The sequence below is a fragment of the Rattus norvegicus genome, chromosome 9, assembly GCF_036323735.1.
Source record: "Rattus norvegicus strain BN/NHsdMcwi chromosome 9, GRCr8, whole genome shotgun sequence".
Lineage (NCBI taxonomy): Eukaryota > Metazoa > Chordata > Mammalia > Rodentia > Muridae > Rattus > Rattus norvegicus.
The window spans coordinates 16865974-16891251 of record NC_086027.1 but is presented as its reverse complement, the minus strand read 5'-3'; the positions used below and the strand labels follow the sequence as shown (position 1 = coordinate 16891251).

At 42.8% G+C, this 25278-nt stretch overlaps 1 protein-coding gene across 3 annotated transcripts; it reads left to right on the top strand.

The window, feature by feature from the left end:
- Positions 1–337: 337 nt before the first annotated feature.
- Positions 338–23480, top strand: LOC134480532 (uncharacterized). 3 transcript variants are annotated; one of them, XM_063268060.1, is made up of 5 exons: positions 359–1187; positions 16028–16187; positions 17176–17307; positions 17977–18160; positions 22437–23480. In XM_063268060.1, exons 3-5 carry the CDS (start codon positions 17216–17218, stop codon positions 22440–22442), a joined length of 282 nt encoding a protein of 93 aa, XP_063124130.1. In that variant the 5' UTR covers positions 359–1187; positions 16028–16187; positions 17176–17215; the 3' UTR covers positions 22443–23480. The 3 variants fall into 3 exon arrangements, with proteins under 3 accessions (XP_063124129.1, XP_063124130.1, XP_063124128.1); XM_063268058.1 differs by lacking the exon at positions 359–1187 and adding an exon at positions 14562–15311; XM_063268059.1 differs by lacking the exon at positions 16028–16187 and having other exon boundaries at positions 338–1187.
- The last annotated feature ends 1798 nt before the right edge of the window (positions 23481–25278 follow it).

The window sequence follows — 25278 nt, the reverse complement described above, 5'->3', positions numbered from 1 at the left end:
GTGGGTCACAATGTGGTTGCTGGGAATTGAACTTGGGAGCAATGGAGAAGCAGCGCTCTTAACCACCAAGCCATCTCTCCAGCCTGATAAAAAAGATTTTAAATTTCATTCTTTTCGTGTTTGTTTGCAATCTTTCTTCTTGAGAACACTGTGATGGAATGTCCAAATGGTGATTAGTGGCGGTTGGTAGAAGGAGCCATATGTGTGATGCCACCATATGTGTGAGGCGCTGGCAACAAGGTGCAGACCCAAGACCATGGCCCTGAGCACTGAGGTTCGCCTGCTGGATGTGGGCTCTCAGCCCCATCAAGATGCCTTCAGGTGAGGACAGCAGGTGGTGGCTTGTGCCCTGCTGAGCCAGCCTAGGAGAGTGGCAACCACAATCGCCATGTCCAAGCCTCCAGCCTGGGGCACCTGGAAGCTCCAGCTGTGATGCCCGCGGGTTTTTCGTGGTGGACCTGGAGGCCTGAAGAAGCCGCCCTCGCATCCACAGAGCCTTGAGAGTGGACTGACGCGCCTGGTTGGATCCCTGAGTTCAGCACCCTGCGCTTCCGGGTGTCGCGCCTCCCGGTGTTGCCTGCACCTTGGAGTGGGCACACGTGTCCTTCCCACCCCGCCCTTCCACCGCGCCCGAGCCGGGCCTCAGGGCACGCGGAGCTCGTGGGTGAGCGCAGGGCCTGAGGGGGCGGGGCGCTCGCGTTATATTTGGGACCCGCAGCAGCGCGTGTGCCTGGATGAGTTTTCCTTCCGCAGGCGCCGGCAGCCAGGGCGCCTCCGCCCAAGCTGACTCCTCTCTCTCCCTCTCCGACACCGGCAGGCCCCAGAGGTGATTCTGCCTCCACGATGTCCTCCTTCCTGGAGGCGAGCTCTTCGCAGGCGCCACATCGCCAGCAAAAAGAGAAAGAAAAAAAGAAAAGAAAAAGCAGAAGAAGCGGCCAGGGAAGGGGGCCTTAGCGGCGTTGGGCATCATCTCGGCCACGGGAGGGCGCCCTATGACAGCGGCGGGGTTTCCAACAGAGACTACAGCCTCCAGTGTCCAAGGAAGAAGCCCAGGCCAGCCCTGCCAGGGGACCTTGAGGCATGGAGCTCGCGGGGACCCCTAGCCCAACCTCCGGTCTGGTCCCCAGGAACAGCAAGCAGCAAGTAGCAAGCAGGGCGGGCTGCAGCCCCAGAGCAGCAGAATCAAGGTAGGTAGGAGACCCGCGTCCCTCTTTGGACTGGTTCTGCCCCCCCCCCCCCCAACCTGGTCCCCCTGTCCTGGGAAAGCAGTGGCAGAAGGAGGCAATGCAAAGTGAGCCCACTGGGTAGGGGGAGGGAGGGTTCAGGGATGTATGGAGAGCTGAAGCAGGGATTGGAAAGCCTATGGCATTGGGAAAGAGTGTAGAGGTGCTCTGGAGTGTGCATGAGAGCTGTGCTCTGACATCCCCAGAGCAACTTGGGGCTGTCACCTCTCTCCAGATTGACTTAGAATTAAATGACCTGTACCTGCCAGGGGAGGACAGGCTTTTCAGAGGCAGCTTATCCTGGTGGCACACTCCCTGTAATGTTTCTATTGTATGTTAAAGGATGGGGATCATGGGAATATATTTTCTTAAAACCTCAGGCAATTTATGCAGATTACAGTTCTGCCTAATTTAATTCTTTCCTGCCTGCTATGAGCAGGCCTCCAGATCAGCAAGTTCCTTTGGAATGGTTTTGCTTGTTTTTGTTTATTGTCCATGGTGCTGATTAGAAAGCCATGAATTGTTTTGTGAATTTTAAATTTCAAGAGGTGGCACCCAGAGTTTATGGTGGTTTCCTTCACACATTGCAGTGTAGTTGCAGCATAAAAACGTACTTCTTGTGACAAGAAGTGGAAAAAGAAAGTTGATGAGCTAAGAAAAGTAGAGCCTTGAGCCAGATCAACCATTTGGCTTCCTCAAATATGGAGCAAGCATGGATTGTGGCTTTTTCAGAATCGAGGGGGTTTTTAGGATTGGGCAGTGAATGCTGTCTGGGGCTAACCCGTCCCTTTTGTGGCTGACAACCCTTAGGAGAAGGTCAGAATGTGCCAACAGCACAGAGTGGGCACTGGTGGTGTTTGAACTCAGAAGTGCTCAGGAACTGTGAAAGTTTCTCTGTTATCATCCTGGAGCCATCTAGTGAAATAGACCACTGTGATGCTGTGTAAGAGGCCGTTGTGGGTGCTGGAGAGATGGCTCAGTGGGTAAGAGCACCAAGTGTTCTTCCAGAGGTCCTGAATTCAAATGCCAGCAACCACATGGTGGCTCACAACCATCTGTAAGGAGTACTGATGCCCTCTTCTGGTGTGTCTGAAGACAGATGCATTGTCTCACATATAAATAAATAAATCTTACAAAAGATTGTCATCTACTGCAGTTTCTATGTGGACAGGGCACAGTTAAAGGGATTAAAGATCAAGTACATTGTCTGTCTTTAAAGATCAAGTGTATCTCCTAACTTTTAAACCAAGAAATGTAGTGTCTTTTTTGCTGCTTGTGTAGCTTTTCGTGATGTATCTTTTCTCCTATTACGTCGTTTGTTTCCATGATAGTTGTTTTCAAGTATATATGATTATCGCTCCTATTTGCAGAGCTATTCAATATTTTCATTGGTTAAATATTTGTGGTGAATTTACATTGTGATATCAGTAAAATGCTATGTGAAAATTTTAGAGAATATACCGGTTTGGGTCATTTTAATAACCTTTGCCCTCAAGTGGTGGCCTGTTTTCACATTGAAAAGACTGGAATTCATTACCATGCATAGCAGGATTGATAGGGAAGCACAATGGACAGCAACAGTGTTGTTCCCTTTGACAGTTGTGGGAGCCAAGAAAGAAGTGTGACTTGCTTTTTGTGATTTACCAAATCAAGACTCAGTATCATTACTATAGAAGCCCATGGAAAAAATGATGAAGTTTTCAGAAATCACCAGTTGAAGAAATGGTGGTTTTGCTTATATTGAATTCTGAGTTTCAAAGTTATGTTTCATTTTTCTTTATTCCTTAATGAGGCTTTTTATTAAGTTTTTTATTCACCATTACACACTTAGATGCACAGTGCTAGGATCGTAGTAGGTGCTCATTAAATCACTGATCATTGGGGAGGAGGAATGATAAGAAAGTATGTATTTTCTGTAAGTTCTGTTAGTTTTGGGAACAGGTGGTTTTAGGTTTACCATCATAGTTTGGTATCTTGTCCCACATAAGACAACTTGACAGAACCCCCTTTCTGGCCATTATGTTCAACTTATTTTTCTCTTAATCATTCTTGAAAATCATGGAAGTAGTGTGGAAAATTGATTGTACCTGCAGTATAGCAAAAAAGCCCAGTCTAGATAGGAAGCAGTTATGTTTCTCCATGAGCTGATGTCTTAAAACATCTATATTTTAGGAATTTAGTGTTGTGTTTTCTAAACGTACATCGTACAGCATACAGATAACATCTTAATAGAATAAAGGAATCTTTTGATTTAGCACAAAATTCCCTAAAGCAATGACTACTGCACAGCTCTCTTGGCCATATGAATAGCCGAAATTATATTTCACTCTTTTAAAGAAATAATGAAAGCACTTAGGTTAAAACAGAGCCCATGTGAAAAGTTTGCTGTGGTGTTTCTCTTTGGTTTCTTGTGCTCTTTCTAGGGAATGACTTTAAGAAGTCAGGGCGACCGGTCAGGTGGTCAGTGTGGTCAGGCAGTCATGAGCAGATGGTTAATCGATGTGCTAGGGCCCCATAGGCCAGTGAGCCCAGCTGAGAAGCAGAGTCTAGCCAGTGAGCCTAACTGAATAGCAGAGGCTAGACAGTGAACCTGACTGAAGAGCAGAGGCTAGCCAGTGAGCCTAGCTGAAGAGGAGAGGCTAGCCAGTGAGCCTAGCTGAAGAGAAGAGGCTAGCCAGTGAGCCTAGCTGAAGAGCAGAGGCTAGCCAGTGAGCCTAGCTGAAGAGCAGCGGCTAGCCAATGAGTCTGACTGAAGAGCAGAGGCTAGCCAGTGAGCCTGACTGAAGAGCAGATGCTAGCCAGTGAGCCCAGCTGAAAAGCAGAGTCTAGGCAGTGAGCCAGGCTGAAGAGCACAGGCTAACCAGTGAGCCTGACTGAAGAGCAGAGGCTAGTCAGTGAGCCTAACTGAAGAGCAGAGGCTAGCCAGTGAGCCTGACTGAAGAGCAGAGGCTAGCCAGTGAGCCTGACTGAAGAGCAGAGGCTAGCCAGGGAACCTGACTGAAGAGCACAGGGTAGACAGTGAGGCTGACTGAAGAGCAGAGGCTAGCCAGTGAGCCTGACTGAAGAACAGAGGCTAGCCAGTGAGGCTGACTGAAGAACAGAGGCTAGCCAGTGAACCTGACCGAAGAGCAGAGGCTAGCCAGTGAGCCTGACTGAAGAGCAGATGCTAGCCAGTGAGCCCAGCTGAAAAGCAGAGTCTAGGCAGTGATCCAGGCTGAAGAGCACAGGCTAACCAGTGAGCCTGACTGAAGAGCAGAGGCTAGTCAGTGAGCCTAACTGAAGAGCAGAGGCTAGCCAGTGAGCCTGACTGAAGAGCAGAGGCTAGCCAGTGAGCCTGACTGAAGAGCAGAGGCTAGCCAGGGAACCTGACTGAAGAGCACAGGGTAGACAGTAAGCCTGACTGAAGAGCAGAGGCTAGCCAGTGAGCCTGACTGAAGAACAGAGGCTAGCCAGTGAGGCTGACTGAAGAACAGAGGCTAGCCAGTGAGCCTGACCGAAGAGCAGAGGCTAGTCAGTGAGCCAGGCTGAAGAGCACAGGCTAGCCAGTGAGCCAGGCTGAAGAGCACAGGCTAGCCAGTGAGTCTGACTGAAGAGCACAGGCTAGCCAGTCAGCCAGGCTGAAGACTGAAGAGCAGTGATTTTAACCTTTATTTATAAGTTCTTCCGTTTTCCTAAAATGTCTACAAAGGTTTGCCTCCATAAAGTTTGACTTATAAGGTTCTCCTTCCTCTCTTCTAATCTCCTTTCCACTTGCACTTATGACACAATAATTTCCTTACTCTCAATGCCTTACTCTCAACGCTAGGCCTTTACTTCTAAGTTCTTCTTGAGTTCTGTTCTCTTCAGTTCAGTTCTGTCTAAAAAGCTTTCTCTCTCTTTGTCCTCAACATTTGTATATCTTTCTGAACACAGCATCACATGGTGAAATGTTCACCACAAGTTTGCACAGTAATTCAAATCATAAGTTGGATAATCAGTTTACGACATAGAATGTTTACATGCATATCCATGAAGAGTAATCATCAGGATAAACCGTCACCATCTGTCACTGGCTCTGCATGTTCATGGAGAGTTAAAAGCTGTAATTTTTATGAGAAAAGAATAAGTGAAATTGCCTTCCTGGGCAAGAAGGACTCCAAGACCTTTGATAGCTAATCCTGAACGAGAGCAGGAGAGGCTGGGGAAAATTGTTGATCCAATCAACAGTGATGAAGGCGGCCTTGTTACTACTGAGGACCTGAAAGTTTGGATCAAACAGGTACAGAAAAGATACATCAACCAAAATGTGGCTAAACTCTGGAAGGATTATGATAGGGACATAGATGAAAAATCTCCTGGGAAGAATACAAGCAGGCTACCTATGGCTACTACCTGGGAAACCTTGCTGAATTCCAAGATAGCTCTGATCATCACAACTTTAAAAAGTTGCCTCCACGAGATGAGAGGAGGTTTAAGGCCTTGACGGTGACCTGACAGCTACTCAGGACTGGTTCATTGCTTTTCTGCACTAAGAGGATTTAGAACATATGAAGGAGATTGTAGTTCTGGAAACGCTGGAGAATATCGACAAGAACAGGGATGGTTTTGTGGACCAGGATGAGTACATTGTGGACATCTTTTTCTCACGAGGACAATTGCCCTGAGACCGACTGGGTTTTGTCTGGGGAGCAGTTCAATGATTTCCCAGATCTGAACAAGGATGGGAAACTGGATTAGGATGAGATTCACCACTGGATCCTCCCTCAGGACTATGACCAGGCACAGGCTGAGGCCCAGCATCTGGTGTATGAGTCAGATAAGAACAAGGATGAGATGCTGACCAAGGAGGAGATTGTAGACAACTGGACCATGTTTGTGGGAAGCCATGCCACCAATTACAGGGAAGATCTTACCAAAAATCATGATGATCTTTGAAAGAAACTCATCCTCATGTGGCCAACAGTCACCTGCTTTCTACGGATATTCTGGTTGATTGCTATATTTGTCAAGTATATAGCAGTTGTGTCCCTAAACAATAAGAAACCTTTCTAAAGCTCAAAAAAATCATACATTGCACCACAAACAATAATAGTAGGAGATTTAAACACGCCACTTTCATCAATGGACAGATCAGGGAAACAGAAATTAAACAGAGACACAGAAAGACTAAGAGGTTATGAAACAAATGCATTTAACATATATTTATAGAACACACCACCCTAAAACCAAAGGATATACCTTCTTATCAGCATCTCATGGTACCTTCTCCAAAATTGACCATATAATCAGTCACAAAACAAGCCTCAACAGGTACAGGAAATAGAAATAATCCCATGCCTCGTATCAAAAAACCACGGACTAAGGCTGCTGATCAATAACAACAAATAGGACACAAAGCCCACATATACATGGAAGTTGAAGTCAATGACAACTTGGTCATTGGAGACATAAGAAAGAAATTAAAGACTTCTTAGAATTTAATGAAAATTAAGATACAACATACCCAAACTTATGGGACACAATAAAAGCAGCGCTAAGAGGAAAATGCCTAGCTCTGTATGCCTGCAAAAAGAAACAAGAGAGAGCATATGTCAGCAGCTTGACAGCACACCTAAAAGCTCTAGAAAAAATTAAATAAGCCCTAGATGAGTTGAAGGCAGGAAATAATCAAATTCAGGGCTGAAATCAAACAAGAAGATACAAAACCGAGCATCAAAAGAATCAGCAAACCCACGAACTGGTTCTTTGAGAAAATCAACAAGATACATAAACGCTTAGCCATATTAACCAGAGGTCACAGAGAGTGTATCCAAATTAATAAAATCAGAAATAAAAGGGAGACATAACAACAAAATCTGAAGAAATTAAAAAGATCATCAGATCCTACTACAAAAACATATATTCAACAAAACTGGAAAATGTGGAGGAAATGGACAATTTTCTATACAGATACCAGGTACCACAGTTAAATCAGGAACAAATAAACCATCGAAACAACCCCATACTCATAAAGACATAGAAACTGCTATTAAACATCTCCCATCCAAAAAGAGCCCAGGACCAGATGGATTTAGTGCAGAATTCTATCAGACCTTCATAGAAGACTTCATACCAATACTGTCCAAATTATTCCGCAAAATAGAAACAGACAGAGCACTACCAAACTCCTTCTATGAAGCCACAATTACTCTTATACCTAAACCACACAAAGATACAACAAAGATAGAGAAATTCAGACCTATTTTATTTATCAATATTGATCAAAAATGCTCAATAAAATTCTTGCAAACTGAATCCAAGAACACATCCAAACAATCATCCATCATGGTCAAGTAGGCCTCATGGCAAGGATGCAGGGATGGTTTAATATACGGAAGTCCATCAACGAAATTCATCATATAAACAAAGTCAAAACCACATGATCATTTCATTAGATGCTGAGAAATCATTTGACAAAATTCATTACCCTTTCATTAATAAAGTCCTGGAAAGATCAGGAATTTAAGGCCTGAATCTAAATATAGGAAAATGCAAAATACATCAAACCTGTACCTAACATCAAACTAAACTTAGAGTATTGAAGGAATCCCACTAAAATCAGGGACTAGACAAGGCTGCCCACTCTTTCCCTACTTAAGTACAATATGGTACTTAACGTCCTAGCCATAGCAATCAAACAATGAAAGTAGGTGAAAGGGAAAAAATTAGAAGGGATGAAGTCAAAACACTAATATTTGAAGATGATATGATAGTCTACTTAAGCAACACCAAAATTCTACCAGAGAACTACGTAACCTGATCAACAACTTCAGCAAACTGTCCGAGTATAAAATTAACCCAAACAATTAAGTAGCCTTCCTCTACTCAAAGGGTAAACAGGCTGAGAAAGAAATTAGGGAAATGACACCCTTCACAATAGTCCCAAATAATATAAAATAATTGCTGTTACTTGAACCAAGCAAGTAAAAAATCTGTATGACAAGAACTTCAAATCTCTGAAGAAATTGAAGAAGGTCTCAGAAGATGGAAAGATCTCCCATGCTCATAGATTGGCAGGATGAATATGGTAAAAAATGACCATTTTGCTAAAGGCAATCTACAGATTCAATGCCATCACCAACAATATTCCTACTCAATTCTTTATAAAGGTAGAAAGTGCAATTTGCCATCATTTGGTATACCATAAAACCCAGGATAGCAAAACTATACTCAACAATAAAAGAACTTCTGGGAGAATCACCATCTCTGACCTCAAGCAGTATTACAGAGCAATAGTTTGTATGGTATTGGCATACAGACAGGCAGATCAGTGGAACATAATTGAAGACACAGAAAAGAACCCACACACCTATGGTCATTTGATCTTTGACAAAGGAGGTAAAACATCCAATGGAAGAAAGATAGTATTTTTAACAAATGGTGCTGATTCAACTGGAGGTCAACATGTAGAAGAATGCAAGTTGACCCATTCTTATTGCCCTGGACAAAGCTTAAGTCCAAGGGGATCAAGGACCTCCACATCAAACCAGATACACTAAAAGTAATGGATAAAAGGTAGGGAAGAGTCTCGAAGACATGAGCACTAAGGAAAATTTCCTGAACAAAATACCAGTGGCTTATGCTTTAAGATTGAGAATCGACAAATGGGACCTCATAAAACTGAAAAGCTTCTGTAAGGCAAAGGACAGTGTCATTAGGACAAAACGGCAACCCACAGATTGGGAAAAAATCTGTACCAATCCTGCATCTGATGGAGGGCTTATATCCAAAGTATACACAAAACAGAAGAAGTTAGAGTACAGAGAGCGAAACACCCCTGTTAATAAATGGGGTTTGGAACTAAAGAAAACATTCTCAGCTGAGGAATATAGAATAGCTGAAAAGCACCTAAAGAAATGCTCAATATCCTTAGTCATCAGGGAAATGCAAATCAAAGCAACCCTAAGAATCCACCTCACACCAGTCAGGATGTCTAAGATCAAAAAATCAGGTGACAACAGATGCTGGTGAGGATGTGGAGAAAGAGGAACACTCGTCCATTGTTGCTGGGATTGCAAACTGGTACAAGAACTCTGGAAATCAGTCTGAACGTTCCTGGAAAATTGGAAATTCCACTACCTGAGCACACAGGTATACCAGTCCTGGGCATATACTCAAAAGATGCTCCAACATACAATAACACATATGATCCACTATGTTCATAGCAGGCTTATTCATAATAGCCAGAAGCTGGAATGAACCCAGATGCCCTTCAGCAGAGGAATTTATTCGAAAAATGTGGTACATCTACACAATGGACTACCACTCAGCTATCAAAAACAATGATTACGTTCAATTCATAGGCAAATGGAAAGAACTAGAAAATATCATCCACAGTGAGGTAATCCAATCACAGAAAAACACACTTGGTATGGTGTTGGGAGCGATGGCCTTGAAGCCCTCCATTATTGATGTTATTATTATGGTTAGCATTAAGTATGACTGGGTTCATGGAAAATCGCCAGCCAGATGCAGAAGACTAATACAAATGTGGTGGTCAAGATGAATAATCATATGATAACGTCTGACATTAATATACCCAATGTCATGACCTGTAACCTTTCTGAAAAACCAACATCCTGCTGACTAATAGATATGACAAACCTGTGACTTTTCTGACAACCTGTCAACATCAGCCGATTCCCTGACCACACGAATATTGTGTCCTTGGCGTGGGTAAATGTTTCTTACTTCTCTCCTCTCTCTGTTATCCATTTTATGGTACAAATTCAGCCTTGGGGAAAAATAAAATTGTCGCCTTGATCAGACTCTTGTCTTGGAGTCCTTCTTCACATCTCTTGTCCCTCATTCTCTTCCAGGTACTCAGCACCCCTCATTGACAATATGCACTCATTGATAAGTGGATATTGACCAAAACCTCAAATTACCCAAGATGCAATCTACAGAACTCAGGAAACTCAAGAAGAAGGATGACCAAAGTGCAGATGCTCCCACTCCTTCTTAAAATGGGGAACAAAAATATCCATAGGAGGGGATATGGAGGCCAAATCTAAAGCAGAGACCAAAGGAACAGCCATTCAGAGCCTGCCCCACATGTGGCCCATATGTATACAGCCACCAAACTAGGTAAGATTGATGAAGCTAAATGTGCTTACTGAAAGGGACCAAATTTGCATCTCCCCTGAGAGACACATCCAGAGCATGTCAAATAAAGAGGTCATTGCTAGCAGTAAACTAATGAACTGAGAACAGGACGCCCTTTATTGGAATTAGAAGAAGGATTCAAAGAGCTGAAGGGCTTGCAACCCCAATAAGAACAGCAATGCCAACCAAATAAACCACTAGCAAAAGACTATACGTGGAGTGACTCAGGGGTCCAACTGCATATGTAGGAGAGAATAGCCTTGTTGGGGCACCTGTGGAAGGGGAAGCCCTTTTTATTAACAAGGTTGGACCCTGGGTGCAGGGATGTCCGGGAAGGGGTTTCTAAGTGGCGTGGATTGGGGGACCATACATACGGGAGAAGGCACGGCAGGGGGGCTTATGGACCAAAAGCTGGGAAAGGGAATAAAATTTGAATAAAACATATATATCTATTAAAAAAACTGAAATTTAAAAAAAATGATACTAATACCAAAAAATAATCAAAAAAATGTGAATAAGAAAGATATTTTAGGTTTTGGAAAAAGATGAATGACAGGTATTTGAAAAACTGTATGACCATGGTAAACACTTTAATATACTTGAGAAAATTTTTACATGTTAATGAACTGCATCTTTTTTTTAAATAGTGAATGGAAATACAGTCCCTTCCTGGCTGTGAGGCTGGGGATCCAGATGTAGTGGAATTCATTATTTGTTGGTCCTGAACCTTTGAGTCTGCTTCTAACTCAGCTTATGCCAAGGAAACTAGGCCAGGGTGATATCTAAGCCATTGACCAAACTATCTGGACTAACAATCACAGGTGAAATTCCACCTTGTAAATGGGAGGAGAGGAATAAAAGATACCTTTAAGGATTTAAAAAAGATGAAATGTACCCAAAAAAATCCAATAAAAAAGTTTAAAATAAAAATAACTTAGGAAATACAAAATACTGGGGTGCCATTCCACAATCGTGATGTGTTTCTTCTGTGATAGCTTACAGGTTAATTTACTTCTCTATGACTGTTTTCTTATTTCAAAGTAAGTAATGGCATCATCTGTGGAGTGATGGTGAGAACAAAAGATTTGCCGAACTTGAATAATCGATCCCTCCGGAGCATGTGCTTAACATTCTAAGCACAGGGAAATTTCCTGAGGGGATGAAAAAACAAAATCCAAACATAAAACAGGAACAACAACGATGTAAAAACATTCTGCACTCTGGGTATGAAGGCATGTTGCAACTTTAATCAGCTTTGTAGGTATTTCTAATAAACACACAAGAAACAAAAATCCTATCACAGTCCTAGCAGTTGCATCCAACAAAGAGAGAGCTGTGAGGTAGTGCGTGCTGCTTCTTTCCCCAGATACCCCTGGGCCTCAGGCCTGCACCCAGTGAGCTGGACCAAGAGCAGCCAGGTTGAAATTCCTGCTGCCATGGCAGGATTCTGCAGGAACATTTCCCTTTGACAACAAGAAACCTGTGTGGAGGAGACCTCTTGGTGAGTCCTCAAGGACTCTAAGTGTCTTATTCTACAGGGAGACCCTGCCAGGTCTTTGGCAAGGCCAGCCAGTTGTTTCGGGAAGTCTCTGGTCCTATGGCAGAGGGCGAGGAATGACAGAAAGAAGGGCAGCTCCACTGAGAGCAAAGGATAACCCTTCTAGGCCTATGACCTCCTAATTAATTTATCTTCTCACCTGATGCCTATTCACATTTTCTTACTATCATACAACTGTGATCTTGATGAGCAGCTGGTCTCTTGTTTTCTTAATCAGTTCTTTGTTGTCACAGATTGTTTTAACTTACTCCAGCCCCTAAGACTTACTCATACCTTCTGTATGCAGTAGGACCCTTGGTGGGCCTGTCATCTCAAAATTAGAAGGTTCGGTAATCCAAAAGATTGGACTCCAGTTTACCTCAGGCTAGGAAAGAAGTCAGCCACCATTAGTAAAAAAGAGCAAGGGAAAAATTACATAGGAAAAAGAAGTGGCTTAATCAGTAGAAAAGATCCTCAACTTCTAAGGCCCGCACATCTGCACCCCTCTCTTCTGAGCTTTGCATAGTGATGTATAACTCCAGATGGTAGTAAAAGACAGAGTTCTTCCCAGAAAGGTCAAACATGATTTTCATCTGTGAGGTTGAGTGGCATTATAGCACACATTCAGGTGGAATTATAACACCTAGGATAAGAAGACAGAATCCACATATCACAATGCCAAATGGACACCCTCCTGAACTTATGGACCCATTGACAAAACCATTGCCTCTTGTGTACCATCTGGATGAAGTACCAAGTTCACAGACAGTTCTTCACCAACTTCCCAAACCAGCGAACTGGAGCATGAAGAAAGCCAAGTCCAAGGCATTCAAAACCAGCATCCTCACGAATGCCACCAGGAAAGGCTTTGGTAAAAGAAGGGAGGTACTGAGACAGTTGGCCCTCATACACTCAGAGAAGACTGTGCCAGGAGAATTGGGGAAGGATTGTGGGAGAGTAATCAGGTATCAGTAGTCAAGAAAAAGAAAAAATATAAATAGAAATAAAATAAAGATCTTTAACAAAATGGGACATAATGTATTGCTGAACTAACTCTACTCTGTTTACACTTGCACATGCTTTAACATCTACAGTCATTTACATATACTATGTATACAGCAAAGATTAATGTAGCAGAGAACAGGCAGATCAAAGATCCATTGTTCCCTCACATCTATGTGGCTCTGCTTCCCTTTATCAGGACTATGGAGGCCTCTGCTCATCCAGGTCTCAGGGCTCAACCAAAATGCAGTCCCCTATGATCTCTGGCCAAGTGCTCTTCTGTTCCCAGTAGAACTCTGCCTCAGGCTGCAGAGGCACTGAAGGGTTCACCTTCAAGGTACAACCACTCTTTCAGTCTTTCCAGGCTCTCTGTTACTCAACTGGAGGCTTCAGCAGAGGCCTTTCATCTCAATAACAGAAGTTTACCTGATCCAAAACATTGGGAAGCCATCCTACACTCCTGATTGGCTGGTTACCTGAGACCAAACAACATAGCTCTCTTCTGTATGCCTGTTTTCCTGATTTGAAAGTAAATATTGTGTGCATCTGTGGTGTTGGTGGTAAGAAAAAATCCTTAACATGAATAACAGGACCATGCAGAGCATGGCTTTACATTCTATATACAAATTGAATAGCTAGATGGAATTACCAAAGAAAACAATAAGAATCCTAACAACAATTACAGAAATAATGAAATGAAATAAAACAAAAACAAAAGCAAAAACAACAATATTTTGTGGGTGCTGGAATTTAAGGCACGTATTAATTTTGACCAGCTTTGTAGGTATTTCCAATTAAAAGCAAACAAACAAACAAACAGCCTTATTAAAAGTGCTACAGGTGCAGGAGAGAAAGCTGGGAGATGTCCTGTGCTGCTGCCCCCATGCTGTGATTCTGCAGCAACAACTTCCTTGGAAATAGGAACCTGTATGCAGTGGGATCCCTTGCTGGGCCTGTCATCTCAAAAAGAGGGGCTTCCCTAATCCCAAACCTTGGAATCCAGTTGACTTCAGGCCAGGAATGAAGTCAACCATCATTAGGGAAAGAGCAAGGTGAAAATTACATAGGAAAAAATATGTGCCTTAATCAGAAAAGATCCTCAACTTTTAAGGCCTCCACAATCTCCACCCCTCTCTTCTGAGCTGTGCATAGTGATGTTGTATAACTCCAGATGGTAGTAAAAGGCAGAGTTCTTCCCAGAAAACTCATACATGATTTTCACCCTGACATCTGTGAGGTGAGGTGGCATCATATCACAGAGTCAGCACACCCAGGATAAGGACACAGAAGCCACAGATGACAATGCCAAATGGACTCCCTCCTGAACTTATGGACCCATTAAAATTGAGGTTTAGCCTAACCTTAGGCCATTCCACTCCCTGCCCATCCGCCTGATTTTTATGTTTGCTCTGAGTAAAAGATCAGCGTGTAGCCCCAAATATCCTCAGGATTGGACTTGGAAATTCAGGAAGAACGATATTGGAAAAGGGATGGCTATGTGGTTACAATGTGGTAACACAAGGTCCAGGTTGACGTTTGCTCGCTGATGTCCGATTTCACTGTCTTGTTATATTTGAGAAAGGGAGGATGTCCAACTTAATATATAAAAGGTACAGAAATTTATTATTTTATATATGCCCTGTATTTGATCCCTATGTTTCAAGAAAAAAGAAGTTTTTATTCTAAAAAAATAAGATAATAGACCATTGATTTTGTGAAATACATGGATATGTAAATAAAAACAATGTCAACTGTCAAGGACTGCACAGTAAGCAAATATTTCCAGGTTTTATACACTCAGAGGTCTAGAAGAAACATATTGGCCTCCATAAAAAGGAAAACCTTAGGAATCGAAATGTGTGTCACATGCATTGTCTCGAGTAGTAGATTTACTTTTAAGAAAAAACTCCCTCTTCCTTGGTCCCTAGAGATTTGGGTGCTAAGAAAAATCTGTTCTCTCATTCAGGTTGTAAGCAGCCCTCCCCAGCAAAAGCACTGTTGAGTTCTAATAATGCACAGAGAAACATCTAGCTTAGCAATAGAGGTTGCCAAATGCTATTCCCAGTGATGTATGAGAGACTGGAGGAAAGGGTCCGCACAGAAATTGATCAATTTTTGGAGAGCTAGTTAGCAGGTAGGTCATAGAACTTCCCAGTGGCATCATCAGTAAGCCCTTCACTGGACAATCTATTGTATCTAAGAGATCCCTAGAATCTTCTGTGATGTCACCAGTGTTGTGGTGACACCAACTGCCTTTGGGATATTCCTTCAGTTCCCTTTGGGTTCACAAACAGGCATGTTTCGCCAGCCGCTCAGGCTATTTCAGAAGGAAAGTGTTGATCAAGGAGAGACCACACCAAGGCTGAAGGAAGATGACCTCCTCTCATCTTCCTTGGAAGGAAGGAAATCATTCTGGGGAAGGCTTGGTGAGTCCTGGGCAGAGTTGGGGAACATCCTCAAGGAGGTATGTTTGAGATGTGCCTTCTAAGATTAGGCCTTACAATCAGGAGCCTTGGGATTTTTCAAAGGCAAACCAAGAGTCAGGAGTTCCTGATCTTTAATTTGAGAGAAAGCCAGAAAGTGGGAAGCCTTCAGTTTCTTTTCTGGAAGCTTTTTAATTGTGAGTGTCAATGCATGGCAGGAGGAGGCACAGTGAGATTAAAAATGTGACCATCCATGGTTGGGAGTTGAAGCATTTCTTCCTCTAGATTACTGTAGTTTACATAAGTCTCAGATTGTGAGAACAAGGAAGGATGCACCCCGAGAAATGAATTGAGTTCTCAGACACTTTGGGTGGAACACACATGATTAGAGCCTGATGGTGCTAGCAGTATGAACTCCAGGATTAACTGAAACACATCTGATATGAGATAACAACGTCCCAGATGTTTATGTATCAGTCAGGTTATACTATTCAGGGTGAGGGGTCCTGTAATAGTGAATGTGGCACGAGTATGGCATTAGAGGTTGGGAAGAGGGACATAGCTTAAGAATCAACCTTTAAGAAAGCTTTTCTGCTCTTTAAGGGATTCACCCAGTCTCTACCATTTCCCCTTCCTCACCTCCTTTTCGGATTCAGAATGTTCTTTTCTGCCCATGGGCCACCAAATATGCAAATTCACTTGGGTTTATCTATTTACAGGTTTTGGTAGGAAGGCATCATCCCAAAATGTCATCAGTAAGCAAGAGGAGTGTTTAAAGGAACTGGAGGAACTTAAATTTGAAATCCAGAAGTGTCAATTTGAGAGGGATGAATTTTATCAAATCCTGGACCTTTATATCTATGATAATTGGGACCACAGGTAGCCATTATGGCCAGTAACCTGTGCACTGTCTTGTGCTTTCTCTCTGCTAACCCAAGATTTCCTCTTAGCACAAGAGAGGTTTACCTCTCATCCTGGATTTTAAGGAGATTTGGAAGGAATTTGCTTGTGAGACAAGCTAGGTCCTGTGTGTTTAGGGTCAACCTCTTTTGTACTTGACCCTGAGCTCCTTGGATTAGCATTGGTTCTGTCAACAGCTAGAAGGACCTGGTCACACTTGCTGCCTCTAAGTGAGGGGATGAAATGCCTGCACGTCATCCCTCTTTTCCTCTAATTTTTTTCATTATACACTGATTCTATGGCACCTCCATGCATGTAGTTGGGATTCTGCTTGTGTTTGTATATTGATTGGTATGTAAGTATGTGAAAGTGTTTGTGGGTATTAAGCTCTCGGTCAGGGAGTCTGGGGAGTTTCATGGGATCTTAGGATATGTCTGATGGACAGTTTGCAGGTCATGATAGTGGGGATGCCCACATGGATCAACTGAGCACTTTGCATCTTCTGTTTACTTAGGTGGTAGATAGGACCCTCCTGAGGGAAGGAGGGGTTACAAATCCTCTATCCTGTCAAAGTAGTTATTCCCTCTGGGAATTCATGGAACAATAGGAAACAAGGTTTGAGAATCCCTGTTTTCAAAACAAAAGAAATATCATCACAACTATCTGTTAGACCCAAGCCACTGCAGTACAGTTGGTCTTGGGGGAACCATATCTCCACAGTCTTAGAAAATGTCCATATTTCAAAATAACTCTTTGCTGATTTGCGTAGAAATATTTCCTTGAAAGAATTGTTGTTGGAGTCTCACTGTTGTGTTTTTGCTCTGGTCTTTGTGTTTGCCACATTCTTCCCTCCCCCCACATTTCTTAAATTTCAATTTTTTATTGGGTTTTTTAATTTACAATTCACTTAATTCTGAAATCCTGAGTTCAGATGGTTATTTTTTTCTTGGGCCATGCCCCACAACAGGCTGGATGTCGAATTGCCAATACTTCAATCCGAACATGAGATGAGAATGATGGCTATGCAAATGATGACCAGTTCAATAAGTGAGGCCATGGAGAGGTACAAGGAGCTCATACAAGTGAACAGTTCCTACCGGTGAGTCGCTGACAGAGATGAGAACCCAGCACTAGGCAGGGAATGCTCCTGTCCTATATGACATTGAACCAAAGTCAGGGCACTGGTTCTGTAGTGTCTGACTTTTAACAAGAAGCCTGCCTCCTGGCAAGGGTCTTATGTTTGTAGCTCTTGGACTCAGTTGTCCTACATGTGAAGGCTATAGAAGACCCTCCAATTGTTATTTTCCCCATTAAGTATCCTCTAGATAGAAAGTTTTGTACCGTGATGGGAATATCAATCAACTCTGAATCTCTAGGACTCTGACAGAAGATTTAAAGATCTGTGATCCATGAGAAACACATGGAAAGATTGTATAGCTATTGGGACTTCAATTACCCCTCAGAGGGGATTTCCCCACTACGTGAAGATGGTTTTAGCATATCATGGACATATAAGCACCCATATGGACCATTTCTTCTTCCTGGAATTATATAAACCGTCTTAGTGTCAGGATTGTCAGAAGTACTTTGATTCATGTTGAATGTGGATTCTGGATTTGACCTCCTCTAATTGGTGCTAACTTGTATAGTGTGGCTCTGTTCTGGGGATGTCTGGGGATGAGGGATTCCTTGAAGGGATGATTTGACTTGCAAGAGTGACAGGCAAATAGAAGCTGGCTGGGTTTACCATTTTTTGTTTGTGGTTCAGCATCAGGCACTCCCAGCTTCTGCGTGAACAAACTCAATTGAAGAACAATATACAGATTTTGCTGAATGAGAAGAGCGAACTGCTGGTGGAGCAGACTGAACGGCCAGCATCCTGTGTGGAGGCAAAGAGGCTCTGTGAAGAGGCCGGAATGAACATCTGTGTCCCCAGTGAAAAGGAACAGCAGGTATGATTAGGCCTCCAGGTCAGGTTGTCCTCAGGTCTTTCCATAAACATAGACAAACCAATGTAACTGTCTATTGACTGATCCATGTCCTGACCTAGGTCTCATCCAAGTGTTCATTCATGTGATGGTTTACAAGGCTTTCTGTGGAGATAGCCCCTCTTCAGGAAACTGCATGTTTGGAAAGCGAATGCTCCTGCTCTTCGAGAATCTGCAGTTTATTAAGGGAGATGGGTTGATCACATATCACAGCACTACATGCCATGTGTGTGGAGGGTGCTATGTGGGAGCCCCTCTTTAGACTAGAACAGGGCTTTGAGGGATGAAGCAAAAGCCTGGAGCTCATTTTCATTACAGGGATCTTGTGAGACTCCAGGAAGTAAGTAGTTTTCAAGGAGGACAGGCTGGTGGAAATGGCAAAGAACCGGTTCTCATTTGTGGTGGCTTTTGTTCTTCCTCCCCTCATGTCCCTGTATATGAAGATGGTGACTTCATGCTTCATGGATCTTGGGTAACTACAGAGCCTGTGTATCAGCATGTCAGTCCTGTCTTATTTGAGTGCTCCTGGAGAGTTCATATGTGGGCCTTACAATCTGAAGCTGGATAGAAGACCAAGGATGTGGAAAAGGTTTCTCAAAGGCTGAGGGTTGGCATGAGAGATGTGAGACTTAAAGAACAAAGTTATCCGTATATACCCCCAATTCTCACCAAGAAAGGTGCATTGCTGTGCTGACCTGCATCTTAGGGAGCATGCGGGGAGGCCAGTTCATGACATGCAGTTTTGTCCAGTCATTATCCAACTTCGTCCTTTAAGCCTAGGTCTCTCAACAAACTTGAAGCTTCCTTTTTTTGTGCTGTCCAGCAGTCTTTGCATCACCGGTCCAGTTCCAGGTGGAGCCCTGTCTCTTATTTGTCTCAACACATTCTTAAACCATTCAACTATTTTCAAAATAAGGATTAGATTTCTTCACTTTTCCTGAACAGAGGTATCCCCCGGGAAGATTCTGGATTGTCTTATTGGCTTCACCATGATCTTGCATGGAATCCTAGAGTGCATCCCTCTGCTGACATTGCTTTGCTGACTATATCATGGGCATGGCATTCTTTAAGGATAGATTCCCTCTCAATACTGTACACAGTGCTGCATTTCAGAAAAGTCAGGGTATGTTATTTCTTTAGCCTCCTTCTGACTGACATTGAGGTTGTTTTAACATCACATGAACTCTAATGTGATGAAAAGTTCCTGGTAAATGACCATGAGTCCCTGTCTTCTCTGATGGTTCCAAGGTCTTCTATGAAGGAAACAGGGTAGTTTTAGTGAGGGGCCTATGATGAGTCAACATAGAGCTTGATGGAGTCTTTTCCTAGAATCTCTCTCTTGGGAATTTGATATTGTATTGTTTAGGCTATCTGTGCAGAACATGTAACTTACTTGTAAAACCAACAAGTATCTGCATAGAAAGGTTTCCTGAAGTGGAAATGAGTACAGGCCAGGGCAGCACAGCCTGCTTGAGTCTAAGAGACTTGTACACAGCATAGCTCCCACTAATTCCTCACTCAACAGGAAATGTGCTGCACAAGATCAAAGTTTTCATTTGTGCGTGCAAGTGAGTATCTGTGTATTTCTGTGTGTTTGTGTGTGTTTGTGTTTGCAGTAGTGAATGTGTTTCCCTCTATTTCCAAGTTTCATGAGAAAAGTACTCTAAGATTTCACTTTACATCCATGAAACATGAAATACAGCTGCCCAGTCATTTGGCATCTCCATCCAGCTCTGTACAGCAAAAGGACACTTAAGGTATTAATTTATTCTGTTTTCAAAAATACCGTAACAGAATTATCTCGTGAAGTCTGGGGGAGGAGTGGGAAATATGTTCAAGTGAGTCGTGTTTCACAGGGGTAACAAATGGTACAGGCCTGGAGCTTGCAGGTCCCTTTTGGTTATGGTGTAAAAGAAGGACAATCAAGTCCTGTAGAAATGCAGCCCCCCAAAAAGAGGACACAAAAACACCTGTAAAGTTAGATTTTCAAGTGATTAGGAGTAAAACTACTGGTCTGCATTGAAATCCTTTGGAGCACATCAAAGGAAAGGAGTACAGGGAGGTAAGGGGGGCTTCTCTCTAAAATCCATGAGTTTATGCGGCTTCTCTGTTCTTTGTGAATGGTGAAAGCCCACTGGAAGGGTGTGTCACTCACTGTGTCTTCTCCAAGGTTGCTTTCCACATGGCCTGCTACCATTTCTCTCCAGCTACCTTGGCACACTACAGCTTCCGCTGGGAGTTTGGCTTGGATTTTATTCATTGAGAATTTGAGTTGCTTGGAGGTGTATTGTCATCCAGCAAAAGCCCCATAGCTATGCTGTGGTGCAAGAACAGGGCAGTGTCAGGAGCCCCTTTGGTGCACAGATAATCTAAAGCGCTCCCCTATGTTATCTGTGTAGCATTCTGCAAGTGCTGTCAATCAACATCATTTTCTCTCCCTTAATTTAAGCCTCAATGGAGTTAGGAGAAATGATGAATTTCAGATGGGTCTGGGAGTGTAAGAACAGGTAGCCCTATGAGAAGCCATGTTCAGAAAGTGGAACAGAAGGTTTAGTTAACCCAGTGATTCCACAACAAGGAGTAGGTGTTGCCATTGCAACTAGGGAGCATCAGTGTTGTAGTGGTCCCAGAGTAGCCCTGAAGGAGAATCTATCCAGACGTCCATTAGGCAAGGAGTAAAAGTGTACCATAGGGTGGAGCCCTTCCATAGATTCTGATTCAGTCTGAGAAAATCCATGCAAGCTTTTACGTACTTACTCAAAATATCTGTGGCACAATCACATTACGGGGAGAAAAATTGTTGATTTGGATCCTGGTTATGGAGATTTCCTATGATTCTAGCTTTGGGCATGAAGTCACTCAGGCTATGGTAAAGACAGCTCAGATTAGAAGAAGTTGCACACTTTGGGGAAAGTCTGAAACAGTGAACAAGAACAAGAGTCTAGTCTACCACCAACATATGATCCTTTGCTGGGGAACAAGACTGCTCTACACAGCCTTTGGGACTTGCTAAGCCAGATTGTTAATGGGGAAAGAATCCTGAGTCTATGACGGTTTATGGGAGGATAGCACATCACTGACTGAGCTGTCTATACGCTCTGGCCACTATGTACATATCCCACTCAACATTTGTTTTTATGCCTCCAGCGTATACTGGGGAGTCTTTACATTAAGCATTAATGTTCAGGTAGGAACACAGGCTGGAAGAAGCCATTTGAATATCCTTTCCCTATATAAATACCCTTTTTGGGTGAATGACCACCTACATGGATTTCAGCCTCAGGCAGCTAAAGAGCTACTCAGAGTATAGTTCTGGTACAGTTCATGTGAATTTTGCCCATGAAACAATATATATGATCCTCTGGATTTCTTGCTATTTTCTACTCCTTTCTTCCTGTGATCTCTCCGGAAAGATCTGAGGACATTTTCTCTTCTGTCCTCTCACAAATTGCCTTACACTAGCCATAGACTTACAGGGGTGCTGGTGTGTTTCTACATCACAATCACCTTTAATGTCCGTGTGTACGCTGGGAAGATTTGCATGGAGCACATTCTCAGTGATTACAGGATCCATGCAATTCCCATGGATTTGATGTGAGATGGCTTCTCTGTGCATTTGCAGGTACAGTGCTTAAAATGGAACCTAGGCAGGTTCCTTCACTGCAAACATAATCAGAACTTTCACCTCAATTCTAGGCATCTTCTCCAGAAGGCATCCACATGGTATTGTAGGTTGCTCATCCCTCTCTTGAACTCAGATTCAGACATAGGTACAATGTTATTATTCAACATAATATATCTGGACCAGTGGAAATATACGCTCATTTTTCTCTAAATTCCAATACAGTGTCTAGTCCACAGTTCAAATTCTAGCAGTTTTAAAAGCTGAGATACAAATCCAAGAGCAGGTACTCTATGACACTTGGGGATGCAGGGACTGACCTCAGCTGACAGGTCATGCTGGATTGTCCAACTGAATAGAGCTGATGTAAGAGGGAGAGTTGAAAGACTGAACACCCAGTGAACTAGACTGTGGGGGGGAGGGCAGCAATGGGGGGAGGGTTGGGAGGGGAACACCAATAAGGAAGGGGAGGGAGTAGGGGGATGTTTGCCCGGAAACCGGGAAAGGGAATAACACTCGAAATGTATACAAGAAATACTCAAGTTAATAAAAAAAAAAAAAAGAGGGAGAGCTGAATTGACAACCACTCACTAAACCTTTATTCCTTTGCTCTGCTAGGTCTGAAATTCTCCAGGAGAAACTCGAACAAGACACAAACCAGGGCAAGATCTCCCTTGGAGAGAAGTGCTACAGGAGGAGAACTAAGTGTGCACAGCAAATACACCACTATTGCATCTCATCTGTAATGTCCATAGCAATTGTGAACTGCATTTTCCTCCTTTAGTTTTATTTCTTTGGATTGAATAGGCCGTACTTTCACCTCCCCACCCTCCAGCAAGTGTAAACTTTTGGAGGGACTCAGAGAAGTGCTGATGCACATCAATCAAGAGGTGCTGGTCATCCAGAAAGACTGTGCACGTGTAAATGTGTACTTGTCCTGGTGGGTCATCCAGAAGAGTTTCATGGAGATCAGTTCACAACATTGGACAGACTTTGAGATAAAGTCTGTAATATCATTTCTACTCAGTATTGGATGGCTTTGTCCTTAATACCCCCACTCCAACAAAACAGACCTACTTCCACTCCTCTTGGAAAGATTATTACCATCAGTAACTGCTTGTCTACTGTGTCTCCAAGGAAAGACACAGGCTATAAATCTATTCTGCAGAAGGAGCAGCAAAAAATGCTTAGCGCAGCTCCTCTATTTAAAGTGTGGCTGAGTTTTGATTATTTTGGTTATTTGGTTTTCCTCCTATTCATTTGAAGTTTTGTTATTTATGTGTTGTTGTTTTGTTCATTTGGTTTTCTATTTTGATAAGGATATAGACTGTATATATTGACAACCTGCATCTGGTTACTATCATGTAAATTGGATGTATCCTGGTGAAAAAAAGAGTAATCTCAAACTCTTCACTCTTAAGAACCTTCTTTATTGATCATTAGTGTCAACATCTGAAGTCGCACAGCTATCAGGGAGGGATGGATCTCTGCATTCTCATGGGGACTGGGCATCAAAATCACTTCCCAGTCAGACTGAGATTCAAAGGCAATTATACAGTCACTGTTCACTGTGTTCCAAACTCTGTGAATTTCAACTTCATATTGCATATATTACCCACTGTATATGCTTACTGTCAAATATATAGTTACCTCTAAATTATACTCTGTGGATGAGAGTGTTGAACAAATTAATGGGATAAACATAAATTTCTCTGTAATATCTCCCAGGACATATAAACGTGGCATAAGGGAGTTTAAACCAATCAGGAAGCCTGCACCCAAATCCCGTGGTGGAGAGTGCTGAACACCCAGGAATGCAGATACTCCTGATGCCACAGGACAGAAAGCCACTTCTGCCCAACTTTGCCCACATCTCTTGCCCAATATTAATCTGCATGATGCCTCTGGAAACAGGAATATAGGAGCAGTCAGTGGCAGGAACCTGCTTGGTTCAGCCTGGGTCCAGAACCAACCCAGGCCCTGAGCATATTTGAAGAAAACCAGAGGCATACAATTCTGTTTCCTGATTGTGGCTTTTTTTAATTTGAAGTTCTAAACACCATTTTGTTGTTGTTGAATTTTAATTGGATATTTTTCATTTTGAATTCAAATGTTATTCCTTCCTTGTTTTCCAGAAATAAGTCTGAATACCATCGCCCTCCCCCTCTTCTATAAAGGTGTTCCCTTCACCATCCATCTCTTTCCCAGCCTAGGCAGGACCAAGGGCTGCTCATTCCATTTGTGCCCAAGAGGACCATCCTCTGATACACATGCAGGTGGAGCCATGGCACAGTCCCTGTATAGTGATTGGGTAGTGGTTTAGTCTCTGGGAACTTTGCTTGGCAGTCATGGTTGTTCTTATGAGGTTGTTAGTCCCTTCAGCTCTTCCAATCTTTCTGTAATTCCTCCAACTGAGGTCCAGTTCTCAGTTCAATGGTTTGCTGCTAGCATTCTCCACTGTATTTGACATGCTCTGGCTGTGCCTCTCAGGAGAAATCTATATCCAGTTCCTGTCAGCCTGCACCTCTTAGCTTCATCCACCTTATCTAGTTTGAAGGCTGTATGTGTATAGGTCACTCGTGGGGTAGACTCTGAATGGCCATTCCTCCAGGCTCTGTTGTAAACTTTGTCTCCCTATCCCTTCAATAAGGATTCTTCTTCTCTTTTAAAGGAAGAAGTGAAGCATCTACATTTTGGTCATCCTTCCTGAATTTGATTTGGTCTGTGAATCTTGGGGAATTCCAGCATTTGGGCTAATATCCACTTATCAATGAGTGCATACCATGTGTGTGTTTCTGTGATTGGGTTAACTCACTCAGGATGATATGTTTTAGTTCATTCTATTTGCCTATGAAATTCATGAAGTCATTGTTTTTGATATCGCTGTAGTACTCCATTGTGTAGATGTACCACAATTTCTGTTTCCATTCCTCTGTTGAAGGGCATCTGGGATCTTTTCATTTTCTGACTATTATAAATAAGGCTGCTATGAACATGGTGGAGCATGTGCCCTCTTGTATGTTGGAGTATCTTGTGGGAATATGTGCAAGACAGGTATAGCTGGGTCGTCAGCTAGTGAAATGTCTAATTTTCTGAGGAACCTCCAGACTGATATCCAGAATGGTTGTACCAGTCTGCAATCTCACCAACAATGGAGGAGTGTTCCTCTTTCTCATATCCATGCAAGCATCTTCTGTTGCCTGAGTATTTGATCTTAGGCATTCAGACTGGTGTGAGGTGGAATCTCAGGGTTGTTTTGATTTGCATTTCCCTTATAACTAACGATGTTGAACATTTCTTTTGGTGCATCTCAGCCACTCCATATTCCTCAGCTGTGAATTCTTAGTTTAGCTCTGAACTGCAATTTTTATTAGGGTTATTAGTCTCCCTACAGTCCAACTTCATGAGTTCTTTGTATATTTTGGATATTAGCCCTCTATCAGTTGTAGGATTAGTAAAG